The sequence below is a fragment of the Mus caroli genome, chromosome 19 (assembly GCF_900094665.2).
Source record: "Mus caroli chromosome 19, CAROLI_EIJ_v1.1, whole genome shotgun sequence".
Lineage (NCBI taxonomy): Eukaryota > Metazoa > Chordata > Mammalia > Rodentia > Muridae > Mus > Mus caroli.
This window is the reverse complement of record NC_034588.1, coordinates 6,320,933-6,346,100: the sequence shown is the minus strand read 5'-3', so window position 1 is coordinate 6,346,100 and position 25,168 is coordinate 6,320,933. Positions and strand designations below refer to the sequence as shown.

The 25,168-nt window shown below is 42.5% G+C and overlaps 1 protein-coding gene across 1 annotated transcript; it reads left to right on the top strand.

The window, feature by feature from the left end:
• Positions 1-23,711, top strand: Asrgl1 (asparaginase like 1). The gene is made up of 7 exons (XM_021152268.1): positions 1-107; positions 632-823; positions 16,233-16,375; positions 16,847-17,004; positions 19,218-19,336; positions 21,473-21,583; positions 22,559-23,711. Exons 1-7 carry the CDS (start codon positions 68-70, stop codon positions 22,765-22,767), a joined length of 972 nt encoding a protein of 323 aa, XP_021007927.1. The 5' UTR covers positions 1-67; the 3' UTR covers positions 22,768-23,711.
• The last annotated feature ends 1,457 nt before the right edge of the window (positions 23,712-25,168 follow it).

The following is a 25,168-nucleotide window of genomic DNA, read 5'->3' as shown; positions in this document are numbered from 1 at the left end:
ACCGTTGCCTGCAGAGCGGTTGCAGGCGGAGCGGTTTGCTGCCTGGTGGCTTGGCCAGTTTGACATCATGGCGTGCGCCCGCGGTTCCGTGGCGCAGCCAGTCCGAGGTATGGGAAAAATACAAGAACAAAAATGTAGGATTTACCAAAGACGAGGAGCTCAGGTCCGAAGGACATGGGGAAGGCCAATCCTCAGGGTACCCCTGACCCTCGGTGGAGGGAACTGGAACAGAGAGCACAGACCCCGGGAAACTGAGGCACAGAGAGATTCCTGGGAGGAGGGCTGGAGCTCTGATACATGCGACCTCAGTACTGGCGCCGAAATAGAGGCTGGTGTTCTCTGGGGAAACTGAGGCTGAGGGGTAGCGCTGTGGCACAAGCGCAGGCTCGGAGTCTTGACACCAGGCTTTCTGAGCCACAGATGCCCCAGGCTCTGCCCCGGGACTCGGAGTGGGAGGAATGCTGGGAGGCTCGGGTCGCTTTGGTTTTTTGTGACAAAATTCTCACCGAGCGGGGGGGGGGGGGGGGGGGGCGGGACACGACAAAATGGAAACAACTTTGACGCTGCTGCTCACTTGAGTTGGTTCCCTTGGATCGGTTCAAAATGACACTCGCCTCTTCCTGATGCCTAGCCCCCATCGAGGTGGTGGTAGTCCATGGTGGCGGAGCAAGCAACATCTCAGCCAACCGGAAAGAGCTGGTACGCGAGGGCATCGCCAGAGCGGCAACCGAGGGCTACAAAATCCTCAAGGCGGGAGGGAGCGCGGTAGATGCTGTGGAAGGAGCCGTGACTGTCCTGGAAAACGACCCGGAGTTCAACGCAGGTAAATTATGCTTGCCGAGTGAATAATGCCAAATCGGAGCAAGCTCCTGTCCACACCGACGCGGTATCCGTCAGTCTGACCGGCTTTGTGGTCAAATAATACTCTAGAGCAAGATGCAGTACTGAATTTCCTCATTTTGCCCTAAGCAACTTGTTTTGAGAATTTTTTTTTAAGTCTGTTAATTCACCTTTTATATAGCCTGTCCCCTAAGAATTCAATACTAAAAGCCAGGCATCTTGCTGGAGGTCCCTCCATAGCCTGAAACACGCCATCTTCAAGCCTCAGCCTTCCAAGTGCTGGCTTTACAGGTGTAGACTTTTGGTATTTGTGGGTCTTGAGGTAGACTCTACATACCGTAAAATGTAGCCATTTCGGCTTTGAGACCTGTGTGTACATTCCCTCCCTCTACCCCTCTGCATCTATGTGTTTTCTCTGCCTCACCCAAATTAGGCTCAAAAATCTTGAAACAGATGCTGGGAGAATCTTTTATTATAATATCCAGTCCCTGCTAAACGGTAAAGTCACCAATCATCTTCTGACCAGAAAATTGATTCTGGATACTCTAGGTGGAGATTGATCATTTTACAGACCAAGCCCTAAGTGGGAAATTGAGATTTACAGCCCCTCTCATCTTCTGGAAGAGAAAAAGGGGCCCCCACAATGAAGCAATCCAAAAACTATCCCTGAATTTTGGGGGTTTGGGGAAAACCTCCAAACAGGTGAGTATGGTCGTATGCCAGTCCCAGCTCCACAGCAAAAATGGACCCCGCCGTACCCAGCGCCCTTCCAGACCCTGCCCGGTGTTTGTTCATCTCAGTGTTGAACTGCCTCCTTTATATGACACACTAGTAATACATCAGAGTCTGTGAACTGCTCTAGAAAAGGAAGCCCTAGCAGGAGATTGGCTGGCAGTTGTCTGGCAGAAATTATAGAGAAGGTACTGTTTCAAAATTGGCATCTGAAGTAAGGAAACATTCTTGTGGGAATAAACCCCTTAGCCAGTGGGATCAGACTCTTCAAGGCAGCTAGTGTCAGAAGGGGAGGGGACTCCCACATCACTGTCAGAAGGGAGGTGCTGAGAGAAGCCCTAGAGCTCTTTCCCACTCCTTCCTTCAGAAGAAATGAGTTTGTGTTTCCTAAAAGTCATAGAAATGCAATCAGAGTGAATTATTTTGTGTTTGACCATGTTCTAGGATAATAATTGTCATAGTTAATGTGTCTACAAGACCCAGGTAGCAGTGGTCTAACTTACTCTCTAGTGCTATAAAGTAAGCATAATTATTTTGCTTATCCATCAGAACACTGCCGATTAATTTACTGGGCAAACATTCATTTCTTTTGTTTTAAAATAGAAACCCTAAGATCTTAAAATTAAAATGCTTTTTAGAACTGTACCACCCGCCCACCATCTGTCTTGGGAAAAAAGTTTCAGGATATCTTAACCAATTAACCATCACATATTTATTTACCCAGAGGATCTTAGCAGAGGCTGCTGAGATACTGGGATACCTCAGCTGGAAACAGCAAATGGGAAAGACAGAGTCCAGGCAGATATTCTGCTGTTACCAGTCCCACTTCGGCCGCTCAACCTCTTGATCTCCTTCTTTTCAGCATCACTCATCTTTAGGTATCTGGAAGTGGGAGACAAGCAGAGAGACAGCCTTGGGGAGCTGTTTTTTCTGTCTCCTTGACTTTGTTAGGCACTCTGATACTTATTGAAAAATCTTGTAAATTAATCTGTCTATGGATTGAGACATTTCAGTTCAGTTTCATGGATGCTTCTAGACTTCCAAACAGACTAGACTTCCAGAACCTTTCCTTGAAGAGGCTGGTTCAATTAGGTCTCTGGTGACCTCTAACCTAAAAGGATCCCTCCTGTGATGGTCTACAGCCTAACAGGGTCCCTCCTCCACACTAGCTAAGGGAGTGCAGATCAGGGAACGTCTGCAGTTGCTCCCCAAGGTTGCCTCACTGTGGGTCTCCCACTTCCAGATGCCTAAAGATGAGTAGCCTGGACTCTGTCTTTTCCATCTGCTGTTTCCAGCCGAGGTCAGTAGAAACAATATCCCAGTGGCCTCTGCTAAGATCGTTTGGGTAATTATTTGGAATCTTCAAAAACCTAACACTGGGTTCTGATAAGAGTTCCATGACCCTAATTAGCATATGTAAACCTTACCTTTGTGTATGTGAAAATGTCATCTGTGTTTCTATTCATGTTTGAATGTGAACTTGATTTTATATTCAGAACTTGTTCCTTAATACTTAGTTCATTGAAAAGTAACATTAAATAACACTGTAAAATTAAGCTTCTAGATGTCTATGCTAGATTTATTTTTATTTTTGTTTTATTTATTTACTTATTTATTTGAGATGGAGTCTGGCATTTTCCATAGCTGGCCTCAAAACTCCTAAGGCTCAAATGATCTTCTCACCTAAGCCTCCTGAGTAGCTGGAACTACAGGCACAGGCCACCACACTCAACTTAAAAATATTCTTTAAAGATTAACTTAAATGGGCAACTAACTAGTTACCCTTTGCACTCACAGGAGTTAAGCTGTAATTACTAATGCTTTACTTTTGCTACAATTTGGTTTGCTAACATATCAGAGCCTTTGAGATAACAAGATTGTTTTCCTTATCTGCTTTTCAATTCCTTGCAAGTAAAGGAATTTAGTCTACAATAAAGATTAACTTAACATTTGTAAGTCTTTGACATCTATAAGATAAAAGTCTTCCGTGGAAACTCACAACTGTAACTCCACTTCTCAGTGGTTCCGATCCTTTTTCTGACCTCTGAGGACACCGGCATGCATAAGGTGGACATATACACATACAGGCAAACACTCATACTCATAAAGTACAAATAAAAATACAAAACAAAGAATAGGCTGCTACATATTACAGGGCCAGATATTCCGTGAGTAAAGAAAGAGAGACGCTGTTTTTTCCTACATATTTTTCCATTGATAAATGCAGAACATTGAAAATTGGCATACACTTTGAAGCACACAAAATTGTATTCATAACAAATTTATCTAAAATTATTAGAAGATAACCAACATGAAAATGTTTATGAATCGGGGCTAAGAATTGATTTTCTTGCTCTTGTTTTGAAACCTCCGGGTGATTCTGAGGTGTTGTCAAATTTAGAAGTCTCTATCAGAGTCCCATATATTTGTTTTGTTTGTTTTTTAAGATTTGTTGTTGTTATTATTATTATTTATTATTATTATATGTAAGTACACTGTAGCTATCTTTAGACACACCAGAAGAGGGTGTCAGATCTCATTATGGATGGTTGTGAGCCACCATGTGGTTGCTGAGATTTGAACTCAGGACCTTTGAAAGAGCTGTCAGTGCTCTTAACCACTGAGCCATCTCACCAGCACCCATACAGTTTTAATGATGTTTTAATCCCATATATTTACATGCAAAAATCTCTTCTTCCCAATGTATAGTTCTGCCTGTATCAAACATATGGTGTAATAACCACTGCTTCAGTGAAGATGTGAAAAAGTCCTGTGGTCCCACAGCCCTTTGAGGCTGTGCTTCATGCAGCCCTAGACTCCACTAGCAACGGTTTTCTATGCCTGTAGTTTTGCCTTTGCCATTGTCACAATGGAACCTTATGAGTTGGTAACCTTGTGATTGTTGCATGTGGGCTCTGCTTACATAGCCACAGGGATCAATGACTGCACCCTTTTAGAGCTCACAGTATTCTGATAGCAGGTGTGCTCATCACAGACAAAGGGAGCTCAACAGACTTGCTTAAAACCTGAATTTTTACATTTTTTATTCAAATTGTGTGGCTCTTGAGATGACTTTGGAGATGACAATATTGTATTACAGTATCAAAGGCTGGACCCTCCGGGTAGATGTACCACCACTTGTAGCAAGCTGTTCACCAGCTGAACACAGACCACCTGCCAAGGCATTAAATCACCTCTGTAAACACAGTGGAGGTTTTTTTTTTTTTTTTTACTTGAACACAAGCTTTACTTCTCAGGCACTCGAGAAAGGTTGTAGTTTCATATGATAAGAGTATATTTAACTTAAGTATACTAGGAACTTACAGACTCTTGATTGTGAGCGCCTTCTTCCCTTTCCTGGAGCACACAAACACACTGATGGGTTTTGTTCTGTTTTGTTTTGTCTTTTACTTTAGCTGGCCTAATAATCAAAGTAGACCTGTGATTTAGTGCTAATCCACACTTCCCAAAATGGCTAATGATGTTAAATACTTGTTGGGGGTCAGGGTGGGCAGTATCTATTCAACCAAACCCTTTGTCTATTTTCATTAGATTATTTTTCTTTTCTTCTGAAGAGTTCTGGGGGTTCTTTTTATATAAATATAAAAGGTATAAATTTCTCATCAAACATATGGATGTGATCAGCATATGTTTCCTCCCAACTCTGGCTTTATCTGTTCTGTTTCTTGTGAATGTCTTTCTAAGAATATGAATAAGCTAGAAAACGCAGTTATTAGATAGTGACTTATTGACTTCTTTAGTGGTTCGTTTATAGCACTGCCTGCACTGCCTGTTTGCCAAGCATGACCTCACGTGTTGCCTGGAACAGAATGACCTGGAGAATTAGCTGAAACAGTGAATTGTTGTCCTTAACAACCTGTTGGCTGCCATGCTTGCCTCTGTAAAAAAAATCTCACTTATTTGCCCACCCCCACCTTGTGGGCTTTTTTTCCCCATTAAATTATTTACTGTGGTTTTTATAGTTTAAAATGAAAATACAATCTGAGCCTGAGAGGGAGGCCTTTCAGGATCTGTCCTGGCCTCAGTCCACCAGTGTCACCTCCTCTCTTCCACTCTCAGTGATATTAGAATGCTTACTCCAGAAAGAGCCCCTCATCATGTGCATGTTCTTGATTGTATAGAAACACAGTGTATCCATCTTCGTTGTTGTGGTAACAAATGCACTTTCTGTCATAGCTTAAAGAATATTTGCCTAAACATTTTCTTTTTGGTTATCTTCTAAAATTTTAGATAGATTTTGGTCATGAATAAAATTTTGTGTGCTTCAAAGTGTATATGAAGTTCCAATGTTCTGTACAAATTATTGGAAAAGTTATATAGGAAAAAAATTCTTTCCCTTTCTATATTTCTGGAACACTCTATCCCCGCTAATATGTAGCAAAGTTTGGTTGGTTGTTTTTGTTTGGTTTTTCCTGTGTTTTTTTTTTTATGTGTGTATGAGTGTTTGCCTGCATGTATATTTGTGCACTTCATGTATGCCTGGTGCCTTCAGAGGTCAGAAGAAGGTGTTGGACCACCTAGGAATGACGTTTATAGACAGTGGTGAGCCACCATAAAAATGTTAGAAATTGAACCTGGATCCTTTGCAGTAGTCAGTGCTCTTAACCACAGAGCCTTCTCTCCAAACTGAAGCAAGATTTGTTTTGTTTTGTTTTTTCTTTTGTTTTTTGTTTTTCTGTTATTTCTTTAACTTCTTATTGATTCTTTGTGAATTTCGCATCATGCACCTTAATCCCACTCATCTCCCTGTTCCTTCATATCCATCCACCCTTTGCCCTTGTGACCTCTCCCCAAAAGAAAATAAAAAACAAAAATGAAATAAAATTAAAAATAAAAATAAAAAACTCATCTTGTTGTGAAAGCTGTAGTGTGTTACAGTGTGTCCCACAGTATACCCTTTTGTCCTAACATCTTCACTTGCAAATGTTCATTTCAGTGAGTCACTGGTCTGGTTCAAGGCCTCTGGCTTCTGCTACACCATCAATACTAGATCCTCACTGGGATTCTTCTAAGATATCCTGTTATTACCCTGTGCCATAGGGATTCTGCAGCTTTGCATCTTCAAGACCAGCTCCTTCATGTGCTCTAGCAGTTCAGAGATAAGGTGGATGTTTAGGTGAGCCAACTCAAAGCAGGATCTGGGCCCGGGTGGTAGCTGAGTTGGTCAGCCTGCTAGCTCTCCCACACCCACAGCACCAGAATGAGCTCTCTAGCACTGCCCCAACTAAGTCACCCAATGCCAAAGCTAGCAAGGGGCAGGGCTAGCTCTCTTACTTTCCAGCACCCCCACATCTCACTCCCTGTCTTACACCCTCCCCAACCAGGGCCAGCTCTACTGTGCTGCCCAGAGCGAGATGCAGGACCCAGCTCTCCCAAGTGCCACAGCCAGTTAGGATCGGGGCCAACTCTGCACAGCCCTTAGACATCAACACTGTCCCAGTAACATCCCAGACCAGGAATGTCCACACCCAGACATAACCCTCACAGCACACAGGCCAGGACTTCCCCCAGGGCCTCAGGTAGCAGGGCAGGCTACTCACATCAGGCTATTCCTCTCCACCCTTGAGTCTCTAGCACCATCTCTCTTCATAATGCTTAAACCTGTCAGCTTCTCTCTCTATTGTCTCTCCACCACAAACTTGTACATTGTAGGGGCTCCCTCCACTCCACTTGTGCTTCATGGTATGGTGGTAGTCAGGCAGCCTCTAAGTGTCCTCCACCAGCCCTCAGCATGTGACGTGAAGCAGGATTTATTGCCACCAGTTCTCTAACACTCTGGGTCCCAATCACATGTCCTAAAATTCAACTGTGACTCTACCTCAGTGATTCACAACCTCAGACGTCACATATCAGATATTCTACATATCAAGTATTTACATTAAGATTCATAACAATAGCAAAAGTAGTTATGACATAGCAATGAAATCATTTTATGGTTAGGGGTCACCACAACATGAGGAACTGTTAATAGGTTACAGCATTAGGAAGTCTGAAAACCACTGACCCACCTGGAGTTCGTATAGACTCTACACATATTAACAGCTCAATTTTACAAGACTTGCCCCTACTTCAAACGTGAATCACCAATATGAGTCCCTGGATTATTCATACTTCTACCCAGTATGGCTACAAACTGGGCTTCCTATATTGCCCTGCTAAGGTTCAGTCATTTTTCTGATGACTGAAGAAATTCATGGAAATTCTTACTTGTATTTGCTCATTGATTTATAAAGTAAATAATGAAAAATAGTAATGATCAGCTAAGCCAGGCATGGTGAGGCACAGCTTTAATCCCAGCATTCTGAGTCAGAGGCAGGTGGATCTCTGTGGATCAGAGGCCAGCCTGGTCTACACAGTGAGCTCCAGGACATCTAGAGTTATGTACAAAAACCCTGTCTCAAAATAAATAAATAAACAAACAAACAAACAGATCAGCCACATAAGAAGGTAAGGCTTTGTCCGTCTGACACTTATCTACCAGGACTGAAATTAAGTCCTGCCCCTGAGTCTGCAGGTTCCTTTCTTGCTTGGTGCCACATGCAAATAAGCAAACAGTTGTGGGGGTAGGTAGGAGAGTTGAAAGATCAATGAGTGTAGAAAGAAACTTCATGCTCTAGAGGCATGGTTCTTCCTGAGGAAAAGTCCTGATGGGCTTTTACTAAGGCTAGACTAGGGTATGGGGCAATGCATACTGTCTGGTTCAAGGCCTCTGGCTTCTGCTACACCATCAATACTGGATCCTCACTAGGACTCCTCTAGGATATCCTGTTATTACCCCTGCGTCATAGGGATCCTGAAGCTTTGAATCTGCGGGACCATTTCTACATTCATTTTCACAGAGAAAGGGAGATCTTCAGGAACCAGGCTGCCACTTCTTGTCTTCCTAATTTGGACATGGTTCCATCTGCTGTGGCACCTAAGGGTGTATATTTTCATCTTCAGAAGATTATAATGATGCCAAGGTCACCTGGAATATCACATGATGTCTAGCTAGTCTTGATGTGATGGCATAACTGCTGGGAGTATATTGTCAGCATACAGGCTTTTAACTTGTGCAAGCCTGCAGCATAGCTAATTGACAACAGGACACCACACCGCATCCCACGTGCCCGTCAGAGCAGCCAGTAAACTTTGGGGAACATATTTACCAGCTTCTGATAGAGGAACAGACTGCTGATGTGTCTGCTAAAATCGTTTTATCATTTGTTTTTAGTGTTTTCCCCTGATTATAAGGTTTCATAAGTTACTTATATATTCTAGACAGATATCTTTTATTACATATATTACATATATTTGATCTGTAGATATTTTCTCCCAATTGGGCCAAAAAATAAAGCACACTGCCTTTCAATGAGTTCATTTAGAATATTTATATTTTATGCAACTACTGATAAGGGCTTATGTTTGGGGGTTTATTTACCCTCGTTTTTCTGTTTGTTGTTTATTCCTCTGTCTAAGTTACTTGAGCATTTGTTTTAGAAGTCTTTTTTACTTTATCAACAGCATTGAGTATATATCTTTGTGCAAAATTTGAGGACTTTGCCCTAGAGATTGTTCTATGTATATAACTAACCATTATCTAATAAGAAAGCATTTTAGCAATGAAGACAAAATGTAGAGTTCTTACCCTTCTGTGATTAGTTGTGGTAAGATAAGTTCCACCTTACAGTTGTTTTCAATTTTCCTTTCTATGAACACTGGAAACAACTTCAGGATCTTATCACTTTTGTAACAACCACCAAACATAAACTGAGACAGTAAAGAGGAAAAGGCAAGCCCACTGTGTTGAGGGGTCTGCTTAAACCCAACATAACTCAAACACCAGGTCAATGCAAATGACAAAAATTTATTGTAATCAAGATGCTATTGATGGCCTTCTGGTCTGGGCCAGTGCCCTGAGCAAACCTTGGCACGAACTCTGCAGCGAGTCCCACAATACTCAGAGGAAGCTTCACTCCCAGGTGCTCTAACATGTCCAGGACTACAGGATCACAGGTTCACAGGAGCTTGGTCACACCAGGATCTCAGGGTCCCAGAGGCAGCTTGACTCCCAGGACCACTAACACACCCAAGATCTCGGGATCACAGGATCCTAGAATCACAGATCACAGAGAAAGCTGAACTCTGAGGAGTTCTGACACAACCAGGATCACAGAAAAGACAGGCCCCAGTCAGATAATAGCAAGGGCAGGTAGCACTAGAGATAGCCAGATGGTGGGAGGCAAGTGTAAGAACATAAGCAACAGAAACCAAAATTACTTGGCATAATCAGAACACAATTCTCCCACCATAGTATGACCTGGGTACACCATCACACCAGAAAAGCAAGATTTGGGTCTAAATTAACTTCTCATGATGGTGATAGAGTACTTTAAGAAGGTCATAACTCCCTTAAAGAAATACAGGAGAACATAGGTAAACAGCTAGAAGCCCTTACAGAGGGAACACAAAAATTCCTCAAAGAATTACAGGAAAACACAATCAAAGGGGTGAAGGAAATGAACAAAACCATCCAAGATCTAAGAATGGAAATAGAAACAATAAAGAAATCACAAAAGGAGACAACCCTGGAGTTAGAAAACCTAGGAAAGATATCAGGAGTCATAGATGCAAGCATCACCAACAGAATACAAAAGATAGAAGAGAGAATCTCAGGTGCATAGAAAACATTGACACAACAGTCAAAGAAAATGCAAAAAGCAAAAAACTCCTAACCCAAAACATCCAGGAAATCCAGGACACAATGAGAAGATCAATCCTAAGGATAATAGGTATAGAAGAGAGTGAAGAGTCCCAACTTAAAGGGCCAGTAAATATCTTCAAAATTATAGAAGAAAACTTCCCTTAACTAAAGAAAGAGATGCCCATGAACATACAAGAAGCCTACAGAACTCCAAATTGGGCCAGAAAAGAAATTCCTCTCATCACATAATAATCAAAACACCAAATGCACTAAACAAAGAATATTAAAACAGTAAGGGAAAAAGGTCAAGTAACATATAAAGGCAGACCTATCAGAATTACGCCAGACTTCTCTCCAGAGACTAGGAAAGCTAGAAGATCCTGGGCAGATGTCATACAGACACTAAGAGAACACAAATGCCAGCCCAGGCTACTATACCCAGAAAAACTCTCAGTTACCATAGAGGGAGAAACCAAGATATTCCATGACAAAACCAAATTTACAAAATATCTTTCTACAAATATAGTCCTACAAAGGATAATAGATGGAAACCTCCAACACAAGGAGGGAAACTACACCCTAGAAAAAGTAAGAAAGTAACCTTTCAACAAACCCCAAAGAAGATAGCCACACAACAAAAATAACAGAAAGTAACAATCATTTTTCCTTAATATTTCTTAACATCAATGGACTCAATTCCACTTTTCCTTAATATTTCTTAACATCAATGGACTCAATTCCCCAAAAAAGACATAGACTAACAGACTGCATATGTAAACAGGACCCAGCATTTTGCAACATACAGGAAACACACCTCAGTGACAAAGAAAGACACTACCTCAGAGTAAAAGGTTGGAAAACCTTTTTCCAAGCAAATGGTCCCAAGAAACAAGCTGGAGTAGCCATTCTAATATCAAATAAAATCAACTTTCAACCAAAAGTCATCAAAAAAGATAAGGAAGGACACGTAATACTGGTCAAAAGAAAAATCTACCAAGATGAACTCTCAATTCTGAACATCTATGCTCCAAATTCAAGGGCACCCACATTCATAAAAGAAACTTTACTAAAACTCAAAGTACACATCCCACCCCACACAATAAGAGTGAGAGAATTCAACACCTCACTCTCAGCAATGGAAACAGAAACTAAACAGAGACAGTGAAACTAACAGAAGTTATGTACCAAATGGATCTAACAGATATTTATAAAACATTTCATTCCTAAAGCAAAAGAATATACCTTCTTCTCAGCACCTCATGGTACCTTCTTCTCAGCACCTCACGGTACCTTCTCCAAAACTGAACATATAATTGGTCACAAAAATGGGCCTCAACAGATACAAGAAAATTGAAGTAATCCCATGCACCCTATCAGATCACCATGGACTAAGGCTGGTCTTAAATTCCAACAATAACAACAGAAAGCACACATACACATGGAAACTGAACAACGCTCTACTCAATGATAACTTGGTCAAGGAAAAAATAAAGAAATTAAAGGCTTTTTAGAATTTAATGAAAATGAAGACACATCATACCAAAATTTATGAGATACAATGAAAGCAGTGGTAGGAGGAAAACTCATAGCTCTGAGTGCTTCCAAAAAGAAACTGAAGAGAGCTTACACTAGCAGCCTGACAGCACACCTGAAAGCTCTAGAACAAAAAGACGCAAATACACCCAAGAGGAGTAGACAGCAGGAAATAATCAAAATCAGGGCTGAAATCAACCAAATAGAAACAAAAAGAACTATACAAAGAATCAACAAAACCAGGAGCTGGTTNTTTGAGANAATCAACAAGATAGATAGACCTTAGGCAGACTAACCTGAAGGCACAGTGACAGAATCCAAATTAATAAAATCAGAAATGAAAAGGGAGACATAACAAAATATATCTTAAAATAATCATTCTGTTGAATATTAAGTTGAAAATATTAAAATCATGTTCTACAAACATCACGGAAATATTATTGATAGTTTTTCTCACTGTGCTTGAAATTAGCGTTTTCTTAATGTTTAACTTCAAAGAGTTTTTGCTAGTTTGAAATTTTTAAAATATACTTACTGATAAAATAATTTCTCTCCTAGAAACACTGATAATCTTTTTAAAGTAAACTGATTGTTAGACAATGTACACAGATATAGTTTTTAAATACTCTCTCACTACAGGTGGTATCATATAAGGGCTTTTGAATATATCTCTTAATGGTTCATTTTTAATATTTTATATGCTCTTTTACTATGCTTACCTCCCAAAGAATATTTTGTATGTTTTGAAACAATTTAGTATTCAACATTAGATATAGAATCCTTAGTTATGGATAGTATTAAATATTCATTAGTGATATTTTAGGGTATGTAAGGATATGAATATAAAGTTGGACAATTTTTATGTATTATTTGATTCTCAAAATACTCAATATTAATATGTTTGATGTATAAAATGAATTTAAATAATAAAAAACTTAAGAAAAAAAAGATGCTACTGATGGATCAGGGTTGCAGAATGGCCTCAGGAGCTGAACTACAACCCTGAAAGGACTTTGTTCAGCATATTTAAAAAATGAACTCACAGAGCAAGGGGGAGCAGGGTGGGCTGTAGCACTGTCCAATCACATTTTGATGTAAGGGGTTTAGCAAGGGAGTTTTCCATCAATCAGGATAGGAGTAGGTTCCGGAGCCTGGGAACATGAACTTAGTTTGACTCTGCCAGCAAGATGGAGAAGTTGTCCTTGAGATGTCTGGATTCAGACAACTATTTCCTCATAATAGAATATGTTCAGATATGGGGAAGTCCCCAGCTTCCCCAGGGCCTGGGACCTTGAATTTAGTTTTTCCCTATGTTAAGTAGAGTCTGAAAATGAAATGGTAATTCTTAGAATACGTTTTTTCTGTTTGTTCCAAATGTGGCTGTATTTGCCTATGTTTTCACTCTCTGGAGCTGGGTCTCCCATCCTGGTTGTGCAGGATTCCTCCTGTTGCTGCCTCTCTGCTTCAGTGCCTCTCTTAGCCTTTCTACTGAGTTCCGTCCTCTGGCAGCAGATTCTGTTTTCCTCCATCTGTACTAAGCCTCAATGTTTGTACCCATGTTGTGTCCCCACAAAATTCTAATGCTGAACCCAGGATGCCCCACTGTGCCAGTGTCTGGAGATAGAGCCACTAAGGAAATTGTTCACATTGGGTGAGGGCATGGCACAAAGGTCTGCTCTAATTGGATTAGTATTCTTACAAAAAGAATCAAAGGGACTAGAGAGATTGCTCAATGATTAGAGCACTGGCTCTCTTCCAGAGGACCTGAGTTTGATTCTTAGCACCACATGGCCCTTCACAACTGTCTACAGACACTCCAGATTCAGGGGTCTCACAACCTCTTCTGTCTTTCAAGGCCACCAGGCACATTCTTGGTACACAGACATACATGCAGAAAAACACACACACACATAAAATATTTTTTTTAAGCTGGGGATGGCTCCTCTAATAAAGTGCTCAATTGTGAGGACCTAAATTTGGATCCCTAGAACCTACACTAATCCACAATAGACCATATCTGTAATATCAGAACTCCTATAATACAATGGGAGGTGGAGACAGGAGAATCAGCAGATGCTCATAGGCCAAACAGCCTAGTGTGCACAGTGGTAAACACTTGACTTGTCTAAAACAAGATGGAAGGTGAGAACAGACACCCAAAGTGGTCCGCTGGCCTCCACAGCTGTACACAATGCCCTCACTCATAAGAACACACACACACAAGGGTGTGAACACACACAAAAGGGTGGTGGCACACGCCTTTAATCCCAACACTGGGGAGGCAGAGGCAGGCGGATTTCTGAGTTCCAGGCCAGCCTGGTCTACAAAGTGAGTTCCAGGACAGCCAGGGCTATAGAGAAACCCTGTCTCAAAAAAAAAAAAAAAAGAACACACACAAAGTCATTAATTGACTAGAGTTTACTCTACCCATGTGACACAAGGAGAGACCACTAGAATGCATAGTGAAATGGTAACTCCATGCCTACAAGCCAAAGTCAGAAAAATGTCAACCTTTTAGGCACTTCGACTTTGAGCTTTTCAGTCTACAGATTGAGAAACAACTTTTTGTTGCGTAAGCAACCCAGTCTGGGTTGTCTTGTTGTAGCAGCCCAAACAGACTAGCACAGTCTAGACTTCATAAGCACATATGAACGGTATTTTGTTAGACATAGAATTCCGATTTGAGAGTTCTTTTCTTTCAGCCCTTGGAAAATGCTGTACCTCTTTCTGGCCTCCATGGTTTCTGCTGAGAAATCCTTTGTCATTATAATTGGTTTTCCCCGATAGGTAAGGTGTCATTTCTTTCTTGCTACTTTCAAGCAAGACTGTTTTTCCAGTGCTTGGGATTGAACCCTTGCAAAGCACTCTACTATCCCCGGCCCCTCAAGACATTTTTATATTGATTATGAAGTCTTACTGTGAATTTCTTTGTATTTAATAGTATTAGGAGTTTGCTCAGCCTCTTGAATATGTAGATTTAGACCGTTTGCCATCTTTTCCTCGAATGCTTTTTAGCCCTAGGCTTTCCCTCCCTCTCTCCCTTTAGGGCTCCAGTAGATTAGGTGTTAGATCTTTTGTTAGTTGTCAGTGGCTCTGAAGGCCATCCTCACCTAGCTTACCCCTCTCTACTTTGTACCACTTGTTCAGTTTGGACAATATCTTTATCCTTTCTCTTAAGTGTTCTTTCTTATCAATTCATACCAGTTGCAGATTAAGGAAGTTTTCTGTGTCATTTGCTTATGAAACAATACTACTGGTTTTTGTATATTGATTTAATCTCTTTGGTTGCTGTGAAAAGAAGCAAAGATGAGGTTACTTTTATAACAAATTTATTTTTATTATATGTGAGAGAGTACTGGGTGACTGTGTGTGTGTATGTGTATGCTTGCATGCATGCATATGTGTGTGTGTGTTGAGAGAGAGAGAGAGAGAATGATACACATGTACCATGGCATGTGAGTACAAGTCAGAGGACAGTTTTCAGGGTCAGTTCTTCCACTGTGGGTTCTAGAAATAGGAATGGACCTTGGCTCCTGTGGCTTACATGGGAAATGGTTTCACCAATGAGTCATCCTGCCTGGCCTGGATTGTTTTTAAACTGAAATTTTGGGTTGTTTGTTTTTTAAGCTTTTATTAGCAGATGGTAATTAAGCATAATAACATGTTGCATTTTGACATTTTCATGCCTGTTTATATATTTTAATCATTTACTCCCATTACCTTCTCTCTTCCCTCTCCAACTTCCCCTAATCCTCCTCTTCCCACCCCCTGCCCCCTGCCTCCTGCCCTCTGTTTTTATATCCTTTTGTCTTCATACTTTGTTTTCTTTGTGGGGTCAAACTCTCACTGTGCAGTTCAAGCTGGTCTGGAACTCATTGTGCAACCCAGGTTGGCTTCTAGTGTGTAGTCCTCCTGTGCCAGCCTCATAGGCGCCAAGGTTACATGAGGTTACACATATCTGCCAACACATCAGCCCATAGTGTATCCAATATAATATGGAGGCTAGGCCATTCAATGGTATGACTCAGTAGGAGTAATGAGAGCAAGCATCCTTGTTGGTTGCTAGCTACAGAGACGCACTAGGGCTCTCACCATAAAGTATGATATTGCCTGTAGGATTTTATAAATGACCTTTATTGGATTGAGAAAAAATATACTCATATAAGACATTCATATTCATGAAGGTGGAGCACTCTGACCCACCTATTAGGCCCACCTCTTAAAGGTTCCCCTACAGCAATGTTACAGTCCTGGGGACCTGTAGGAGAGACCATAGCCAAACCAATAGGCACCGAGTCAGATGTGTTTGTTGGATGTTCCTCTACAGTAGAACAGAAGGTGTGTTGAAAGAGGTAAGTTGGTAGAAAATCTGGAGTCTTTAATAAATTTTTCACTCTTGCTTTTCAACTTCTTCTTGGACTAGGTTATGGGTCTGTCCTGAATGTAAACGGTGATATTGAGATGGATGCTAGTATCATGGATGGGAAGGACCTGTCTGCAGGTGCAGTGTCTGCCGTGCGCTGTATCGCAAATCCCGTTAAACTTGCACGGCTTGTTATGGAAAAGGTACGTGTGCTGGAAGCAGTGCTTCCTGAGAAACTGCCACTGCTAGACTTCCGAGTGAACAGGCCAGACTGTGAACAGTGCTGGAGATCGCTGTTCTCCAAACAAACATAATGCCACTGGAGTCAACCATGGCTGTGGTCCTATTAGGACTAGCTGGGTGACACATGCTGACTTTGTTATCTCCTGTCCTTCTTAGGCAGTCTGGGGACACAGCTCAGTGACAGATCACCTACCTAGGGTTCACCAAGTCTCTGAGGTTGACCACCAACACAGAGAAAAAAAAGGGGAGGATCCAGTTCAATTTTCACTTTGGGGGCCTTCCTTTTAACACTAGAAATATAGTAGCTATTTCCATTCCATAGAACAGGTATATATGTATTTTTTAAGTAAAAAGAAATGCAAATATATATATGTGTGTGTGTGTGTAAAAAAAAAATGCAACCTTTTCTGTCCCTTCCTACCCCGGCTTAGACACCTCATTGCTTTCTGACTGGCCATGGTGCAGAGAAATTTGCAGAAAACATGGGGATTCCACAGGTCCCTGTAGAAAAACTGATAACTGAGAGAACCAAGAAGCACCTGGAGAAAGAGAAGCTTGAGAAGGGAGCACAGAAAGCTGACTGCCCTAAGTAAGTTCCAGATGACACCCAGACTTTTGCAGTTAGAGCAGCTGGACAGTTTGGCAGTGTCCCCTCACCTGTATTCCCTGAGGAACTGGAACTCTGTGGGAGGAGAGCAAGTCTACTTCACCTTAACTCTGCCCTGACTCAGACCTCCTGTGTGGGTAAGAGGCCAGCCTGGCAGGGCTCCTCTCTCGCACAGTTAAACAGAATATTGCTAGACAGGCTTGGAGGCACACACACACATGATTTCAGCCATGAGGAGGGAGAGAGAGAGAGAGAGAGAGAGAGAGAGAGAGAGAGAGAGAGAGAGAGCAGGTTTCAAGACAGCCTGAACTGTAGAGTGAGACCCTAGCTCAAAAACGTAATAATTCAGTAGGGTACAGGAGCTCACAATGGCATAGAATTCAGTCTTGTAACACTACTGAGTCCCTAGTTTACCAGACACCAACGTTCAAATAAATAGGCAGAGTATATATATTCAGATTAGATATACATACATACACACACATATGTATTTATACACATATATTTATGTATATATACACACACATATGTCTGTGTGTGTGTGTGTGTGTTTCCCTTTCCTACAGAATCAGTTTTGCTGGGTCTGAGGCAGAGAGGCCAGGCAGGTATAATACGAAAGTCTCTGAGATAATAATCTGATGCCTTTCCAGATTATGAGATTGGAGATAGTAACACACTATTATTCTTCTACTTGCTCTGAAATAGGATTTTGCTATATACCCAGGCTAAGCCTGGAATTTTCCTCCTCCTCAGTTTCCCAGACTCTAGGACTTAAGACTTTTATTTCTGTAGACTGCAGTCAGGGAGTGAGGCTGCTGGATCAGCACCTTGTGCTTATTTTCAAAGCTGGCTCCTATTGCTTTCTGAAAGTTGTGTATGAGCTGGGGGTGTGGTTCAGTGGTAGAGTGCATGCTTAGTGCGTGCATAAAGCCCTGGGCTCGATGCCCAGCACTAAACAAAAAGACCCCTCTAATCATACAGCTGCACCAGGCAGTACTGCTCTTAGGTGTAAATAAGTGGCCTCTTCCCCTGGATTCTGCAACTTAGAGAGGTCAGAAAAGTTAATTATAGAATGCATGGGTCACCTTTGGCACTCAGAATTGGCTCAGCATGACTGATAACCCTGGCCTCTGTTCCTCTCACTAACACTGTGAGTCTCCAAAAAGAAAAGGCTTTTTTGCCTCTCTCAGCCCAAAGACTGGCTGTGCAGCTGCCACCATCAGAAATGAATACTTTTGGGTAATGTGGAAAGATACAAACACCAGGACTTAGGTAAGGTGGGGGGGGTGCCTAAAAAGTAACTTTTAGAGTACTTAGACCATGAAGCACTTACATCACGTTCCCTTGAAGTGGCAACAGTCCACGTCTTTGCCTCCACCTTCTAAAGGTAGCCAGTGAATTAGGGCCATCTCTGAAAGGGTTAAATTTGCCCGTGTGTCCATCTCAATAAGAAGCACTTAAACTGTTTAATTTTTTTTTCTGGTAGCTACAACAAACGTGAAAGAAACATTTAAAATGAGTAAATTTTTGTGATAGGGTCTCACTATGTAGCCTTGACTAGCTTGGAACTCCTTCTGTATACCAAGCCAACCTCAGACTCAGAGATCCACCTGCCTCTGCCTCTGCCTCTCCCTCCTGCCAGCTGGGAAGGATGTATTCTTTAAGGTAGAAATGTAAAGAGCCATATAGAAATCTGCCTGCTAGTGACATGTAAAGTAAGAAACATTGTTTTCTTTTTTTTTTTTTTTACTTGTTAACCTAGATGTTTATTCAATACACATGAACTTTATTGCCCACAGTTAGAACAGTGTAGAATTTGTAAACCAGTGAACAGAATCTTTATGCAAATAAGATATCAAAATATAAGAAAGAAAGATGAAAAGTGTGCTACTGTCAACTTTTTTGGTGGGGGTGCATGTATTCATGAACTGAGTTTGACTGAAGAAATGTAAGTCCCAGGACAGAAAATGTATGACATGATTTATTGCACCTATGTGAGTACTTGATAAACTAAATTCCTGCTAAATTATGTGGGCAAAGGGAAAAATGAACATAATAACAGAGACATGTAAAGTAAGAAACATTGTTTTCTTGAGTCCAGAATCTTAACATATAATATGGTACTTAAGGGACAGTGTTGCTTAGGGGCTGTTTCTCATCTTCATTATCTTCCCTTTTCTGCTTATTTTTGACAGAAACTCAGGAACTGTGGGTGCTGTTGCCTTAGACTGCAGAGGAAACTTGGCTTACGCAACCTCTACTGGGGGGATTGTCAATAAAATGGTTGGCCGAGTTGGAGACTCACCTTGCATAGGTAGGACTAAGAGGTAGTTCATGCTCTGCCCTTGCCATTCATGTCATCAGATTCACACCCTTTCCTGTGTCACTTCCTCTGCCCTCTTGGTGACAGCTTCTAGGAGTGGCATTTGGGTTGGAAGAGGGTTGTTGGGGACCACTGCTCTGAGGTATTCACTTCTAATAGGCACATCAGTTTCCCATGGATTACATTTTAGGGACACCTTGGGAGAGGAAGTGAAAGAGAGGATGCTAAAGTTGTCCCAGGCTGCTGCAGCCATACCTGTCTTCTCTGTAGCCCCAGTTTCAGGGTCCTCAGGCTCACTTGCAGAGGCTAAATATAAATACATAGTGCCTCTCCCCAGACATGGATCACATTAACAATGTAAAAACAAACAACTGAAAACTAGGGCTAGAGTGATGACTCGGGGGAAATATTTGCTGTGCACATATATGACCCTGAGTTTGGATCCCCAGCACCCATGTAAATGCCTTGTGCAGCACTGTGCATCTGTTACCCAACCCTGGGAGAGGCAGAAATGAGTGGACCATCAGTGCTTGCTAGCCAGCTAGTATAGCTAAATAAGCCAACTCCAGGCTCAGTGAAAGACCATCTCTCCAAAACTAAAGATGCTGGAAATATATCTCTCCTCTCTACATGCGCCCTGCACACACACACACACACACACACACAAACACAGAGGTGGAACTGAGAATATTTACAGGTACTACATATGAGTAACACACTCCTACAGACTGATATGGCTCTCATATCCACATCAAGCACAAAGCAAGAAGCAGCATGCAGGAGTGCATCGTTTGCTCTGGGCAGATTTGCACTTTCTTGCAGGACTTCCCACAGACCCCTTCAGCTGAATGACCTTTCAAGAAAAGCTAAATTGTTCATCTGCCCAAAGGAGAAGCTTATACTTTTAGCAGAAAACTTGACTTTTTATATATGCTGTGCTTCTCTTGGTGATAATTTCCACTCTTGACAGCTCTTTGTACCCTGTACAGTAATGGTCTTGAAGAAAATTCTTGGAGCCTCTTTAAAAATCAGAGACCTGCCTGTTGAGGTGGTGTAGCACTCGGAGGCAGAGGTCTGACTCCTATGAAACACTCACCTTTTTTCTCCTTAGCAAAATCCCTGCCAAAATGTGGCTGCTCAGTAGTACAGCCTCCATACAGCTGGGATCTGACCAGGCCCCAGAGCCAGGTGGAGTCAGAGCCTAGGAATTAGGTTCAGGCTTTGTGAGTTCTCATGGTAAAGTATTGAGAAGAAAAAAAAAATCTATGGCCTGAATTCCCAGAAGCCCCTACATTGATTGTGGGTACCAAATGTGCTTATCATCTTGACCTTTCTGATAAGCATTCCCCAGGAAGGGTCACCTGTCCTAGGACATTCCATAGGTGACACTAGGTACACAGTAACATCTCCTCTGCAGTGCAGTTACCATCCTGAAAAATGGGGGTGCCCACACCAGGAAACATGGGTCACCCAGGCCTTTTATTACGCTAAAGGAACTGCAAAGAAAATGAAGTCCTGGCTGCTTCCAAATAGTAGGGCCTTATTGATGCTAGTTCACCACAGAGCAACAGCTTGAAGGGTAAAGCCACCTTCTCCTATTGTAAGACTTTGTAATCCTTACCTAGCCTCAATTCTCCCAAAATCAGAACCATGGAGTTACCTGCTTTCAAACAGCCTGGGAAACAATAACACTCAGCTGAGAGCTGCCCTTCTAAGACCGTCCCCCAATACCCAGCATTGTTAAATAAGGCAAATGTCAATATGATGCTTCTACACCAATTAGAACAGGGTAAAGGTGAAGCCTGCCAGGCTGTGGAACTCTCAGACTGGTGGCTCTGTGTGAACAGATCAGGAATAATGGAGAGATGACTGTAGGATTGCTTAGTCTAAGACTACGGGAGAAATATCAAAGTCACTCTCTTCGACAGATAGAATTGTTTTGAAGTCACCATGGTGTACATAGAGGTTTGTTTACAGGTATGCTTTTGTACACTTGTGCATCCCCAGATCATGAATATGGCTCTGATCTGTCCATACCTCTAAGATACAATACTGTGAAACATAAGCCTTGTGTTTAACTTTTCGACTGTTGTTGCTCCGTTATAACCAATCACCTTTTTTGAGCAGGAGCTGGAGGTTACGCAGATAACAACCTTGGAGCCGTTTCAACCACAGGCCATGGGGAAAGTATCCTGAAGGTGAATCTGGCCAGACTTGCCCTCTTCCATGTAGAACAAGGTATGTAGGCTATAAAACAAGTGCATAGCTAGTGAAGACAAGGTAGATAGATGGTTTTTGACTGCTGCCAGGGTAGTGTTTGGAAACACACTTGTCACAGACACTGCCCCAAGGTTGTTCACATTCCTAACACCTGGTAGGTTCTGGACTCAACCTTTAAAATACTGTTCTGGAATACTGTCCTCTGAGCTCAGGAAATGTCTCTGTATGTAAGAGTACTTGCTGAACAATCATGGTTCAAAGCCCAAGGACATATTAAAAAGTGTAGCTGTGCGGGTGCCTATAGCTACCTCAGCACTGTGGAGGTAGAGACAGGAGAATCACCTGGATTTGCCGGGTGACAGTATGTGGGGAAGGGATGGGAGGAGCGGCAAGTTCCAGGCTCAGTGAGAAACCCTGTCTCAAGGGATGAAAGCAGAACAGAATGGAGTGGGGCATGTGGTGTCCTGGCTTTATGCATGTGTGTGAGCATACACATGAGCACATACACAATTCCTGTCTGCTGTTCTCTTTCACATCATAGAAGACAAAGCCATAGAGACCATGGTCAATCCTTGACCATGGATATAAGAGGGAAGATGTCTCTGTCCCAGTAAGGAGCTGAAGCATGCAAATTGTATTGCTTTGCTGGTCAATGTGAGCAGATACCTGTCAAGAAGCCCCTTAAGGAGGTTTGTTTGGCCCACAGTGTGAAGGAGTATGGTCCTTCATGATGGAGAAGGCACAGTGGCGGGCAGCTTTATGGCAGGGGAATGCACAGGAGTTACTTGCTCATATCTCAGTGGACCAGGAAACAGACAGTACAGGGAGCAGGGCTGGTCCCCACCCCTTCCCCAGAAGTCCTGTTTCTCCAGTGAAGCCCACTCATATCTCACAGTGTCCCAAAGCAGGGGCATAGCTGGGTCCAGGTATCCAAACAAGGGAGCCTCTGAAAGTTATCATGTGCTGTTTCTCAATCTCTCCTTTTCTTCTCAGGAAAGACCGTAGAGGAGGCTGCTGAGTTGGCATTGGGTTATATGAAGTCAAAGCTCAAAGGTCTAGGTGGCCTCATCTTGGTCAACAAAACAGGAGACTGGGTGGCAAAGTGGACCTCTGCCTCCATGCCCTGGGCAGCGGTGAAGAATGGCAAGCTGCAGGCCGGCATTGACCTCTGTGAAACCAAGACAAGGGACCTACCTTGCTAGCCTGGACGTGAAGCTGAGCTACCTGGTGTGAAGACCTAACTTAATCAATTAGATGTAGACATGGAAAACTTACGCAGTCTGTCCCTCCTTTTGTTGCCTTGATCAGTAAGTCAATGAATGCTTGGTTGAGGGTCGGGTTCTGAAGCGATGAGAGATGCCTGCCTGTATTAAGACCAGGGAAAATGGAAGCCTTGAGGAGCCTACATCTCCATCATGTAAGGCTAGAAAGGAGCTGTTAGATTTTGACCCACAGAACCGCCTCTGAGCTGTAGAAGTGCCATTTGGATTGGGAGACTGGCACTTTGCAGAGGCTAGGCTAGGGGAGTGTGGGAAGAAGGACTGAAAAAAAAAGTGTAAAAAGACCCAAGTCCAGGTGAAGCTCAAAATGTTACAGAGTTCATTCTTAGTCACAAGAACACTGGACAAGATGTTCAAGAAGGTTCTCTTTGTCTGTGAGGGGCAAAAAGCTCAAACTTCTCCAACAGATATCTGGGCACTTGAAGAGTCTCCCTTGCTGCCCAAGCTGTAGACTATTGGAGTTTCTTAATGTCTGGGATTTTTCTTGGCTCCCAAAAGCCAGCCCCACCTGAACCAGCCCCAGTTGTCCTCACTGGGGCTTGATAGGGCACATGACATTTCCAGCCTCTCCACCATCGGGGTGGCAGATGGCTGGAGAGTTAACACTGTGAGTCACTAAGGAGTAGCTGCCAGTGCTTTAGGACAGTTCCAAGCACAGTGAATCAAATGTTCAGGGTGGCGAGCATGACGCAGAAAGCAGTCTCCTCGGTGGAGAGCACTCTGTGCACCTGTCAGCACCCTGGAAATGGCATGTCTGCCGTGATGTGTCTGCTCAGCTTTTTAGTCTAGCAGGCATTCCCTTCTCTCTGGGAAGAAACTGATTAACGTTAACGTGCCACTAATAAAATTTATTTTTTGAAAGAAAAGAGTGTGGTTAGGTGTCACTTTGACCAAGACCAGAACAGATACAAGCTCCCTTCTTGGTCCCTTAGTGCAGGCAGATATAATAGTTGAGAGGACCTTTTGATGAAATGTGAGTGTGGCAGTATATGCTGCCTCGTGGAGTTTAGTAGGGTGTGCTTTAGAGCATTGAACTTCCTCTGAGTGTGTTAAGGCATTTCCAAGTCTCAGCCAGACTCAATGGCTGTCTCCCCAACAGTTTGCTCAAGTTCATAGTGTGTCCTGACCCCAGACCCTCTTGTGAGCCTGTATCTGCTCTGCATTAAAGAGAGAGTGCTTAAGAGTCTGAGAACTGAGCTTGAAGCTGCCTCTCCTCACTTCCCAGAGGATCCTGGGAACATTAACTTGGGAGACTTTCTCATCTATGAAAACCCTCTAGAACTCTGAAGATTAAATGAAAGTGAAGAAAAACTTAGTGTATTATAAGGATCCTCTGGACAAATTCAAAAATGATAGCCAGTCCCCAGTGTGGGAACAATTATGCATTTAGAAACTTGAAAGCCTCGTATGCCGCAGCTGCTGATTCGCAGGAAGCATATTGTTAAGAGGTGTGTTTGTTTGTTTGTTTGTTTGTTTGTTTGCTTGCTTGCTTGCTAGCGCTGCCCCAGTAAGATGCTTCAGGCTGGGTGACTTAATTATCAGAAATATGTTCTCTCAGTTCTAGACACTGGAAATCCAACATCAAAAAATGGGCGTTTTGCTTGTTTCTGGTTCTTTGACTTGGTTTGTTGGTTGGTTGTTGGGGGCTTTGGAGAGTATTGTTGCTTTGTTAGGGTTTTGGTTTTTTGTTTTTTGTTTTTAGTTTGGTTTTGTTTGTTTTGTTTTGTTTTGTTTGTAATGGAATCTCTCTGTATAGCCCAATCTGACCTTTAAATTCTCAATCCTTCAGCCTCAGCCTCCCAAGTGCTGAGATTGTAGGCGTATAGACATGCACCATCCTGCCTGGCCACCTAATGTGAGATTTTTTTAGAACACAAAGAGCCCTCCTCTTGTACTCACATGAATTTGGATTTCCCCAGCCCTACGACATCCTCATTTTAAGTTCATTCCTCCTTTGGTGATCCTGTCCCCAAATGTAGTCATATTCTGAGTTACTGAGAAAGAGGCTTGAGAGCTGCCCTGTGAACCAGAGAAGGTAAGAGTAGATGAAGCAGCAGCCATGGTAGGGCTGAAGAGAGTAGAGACCCTTTGGAGAAAATAACATCCCTAGATATTCGGAGGGAAAGGGGATGGGAGCAGAGAAGCAAGTGGAAGGTCTTATCTTGAAGTTGTCCATTTTACCATGCGCAAGAGAGGTAGCCCTGGTTAGTAGACCTGCAGGCACTCTGCTCTGACTTCTTGGACTGAGCAGCGTGGTCCTGGGGTACCTGATGGTCCATCCCTTTGTAAAATCCCAAGTATTTCACTAGAAATGGAAGACCAG

Coding starts and splice junctions, on each gene's coding strand:
- Asrgl1 (XM_021152268.1), top strand. CDS start 68: ATGGCGTGCGCCCGCGGTTCCGTGGCGCAGCCAGTCCGAG. Junction 16,376..16,846: donor CACGGCTTGTTATGGAAAAG/GTACGTGTGCTG, acceptor ACCCCGGCTTAG/ACACCTCATTGCTTTCTGAC. Junction 17,005..19,217: donor CAGAAAGCTGACTGCCCTAA/GTAAGTTCCAGA, acceptor TATTTTTGACAG/AAACTCAGGAACTGTGGGTG.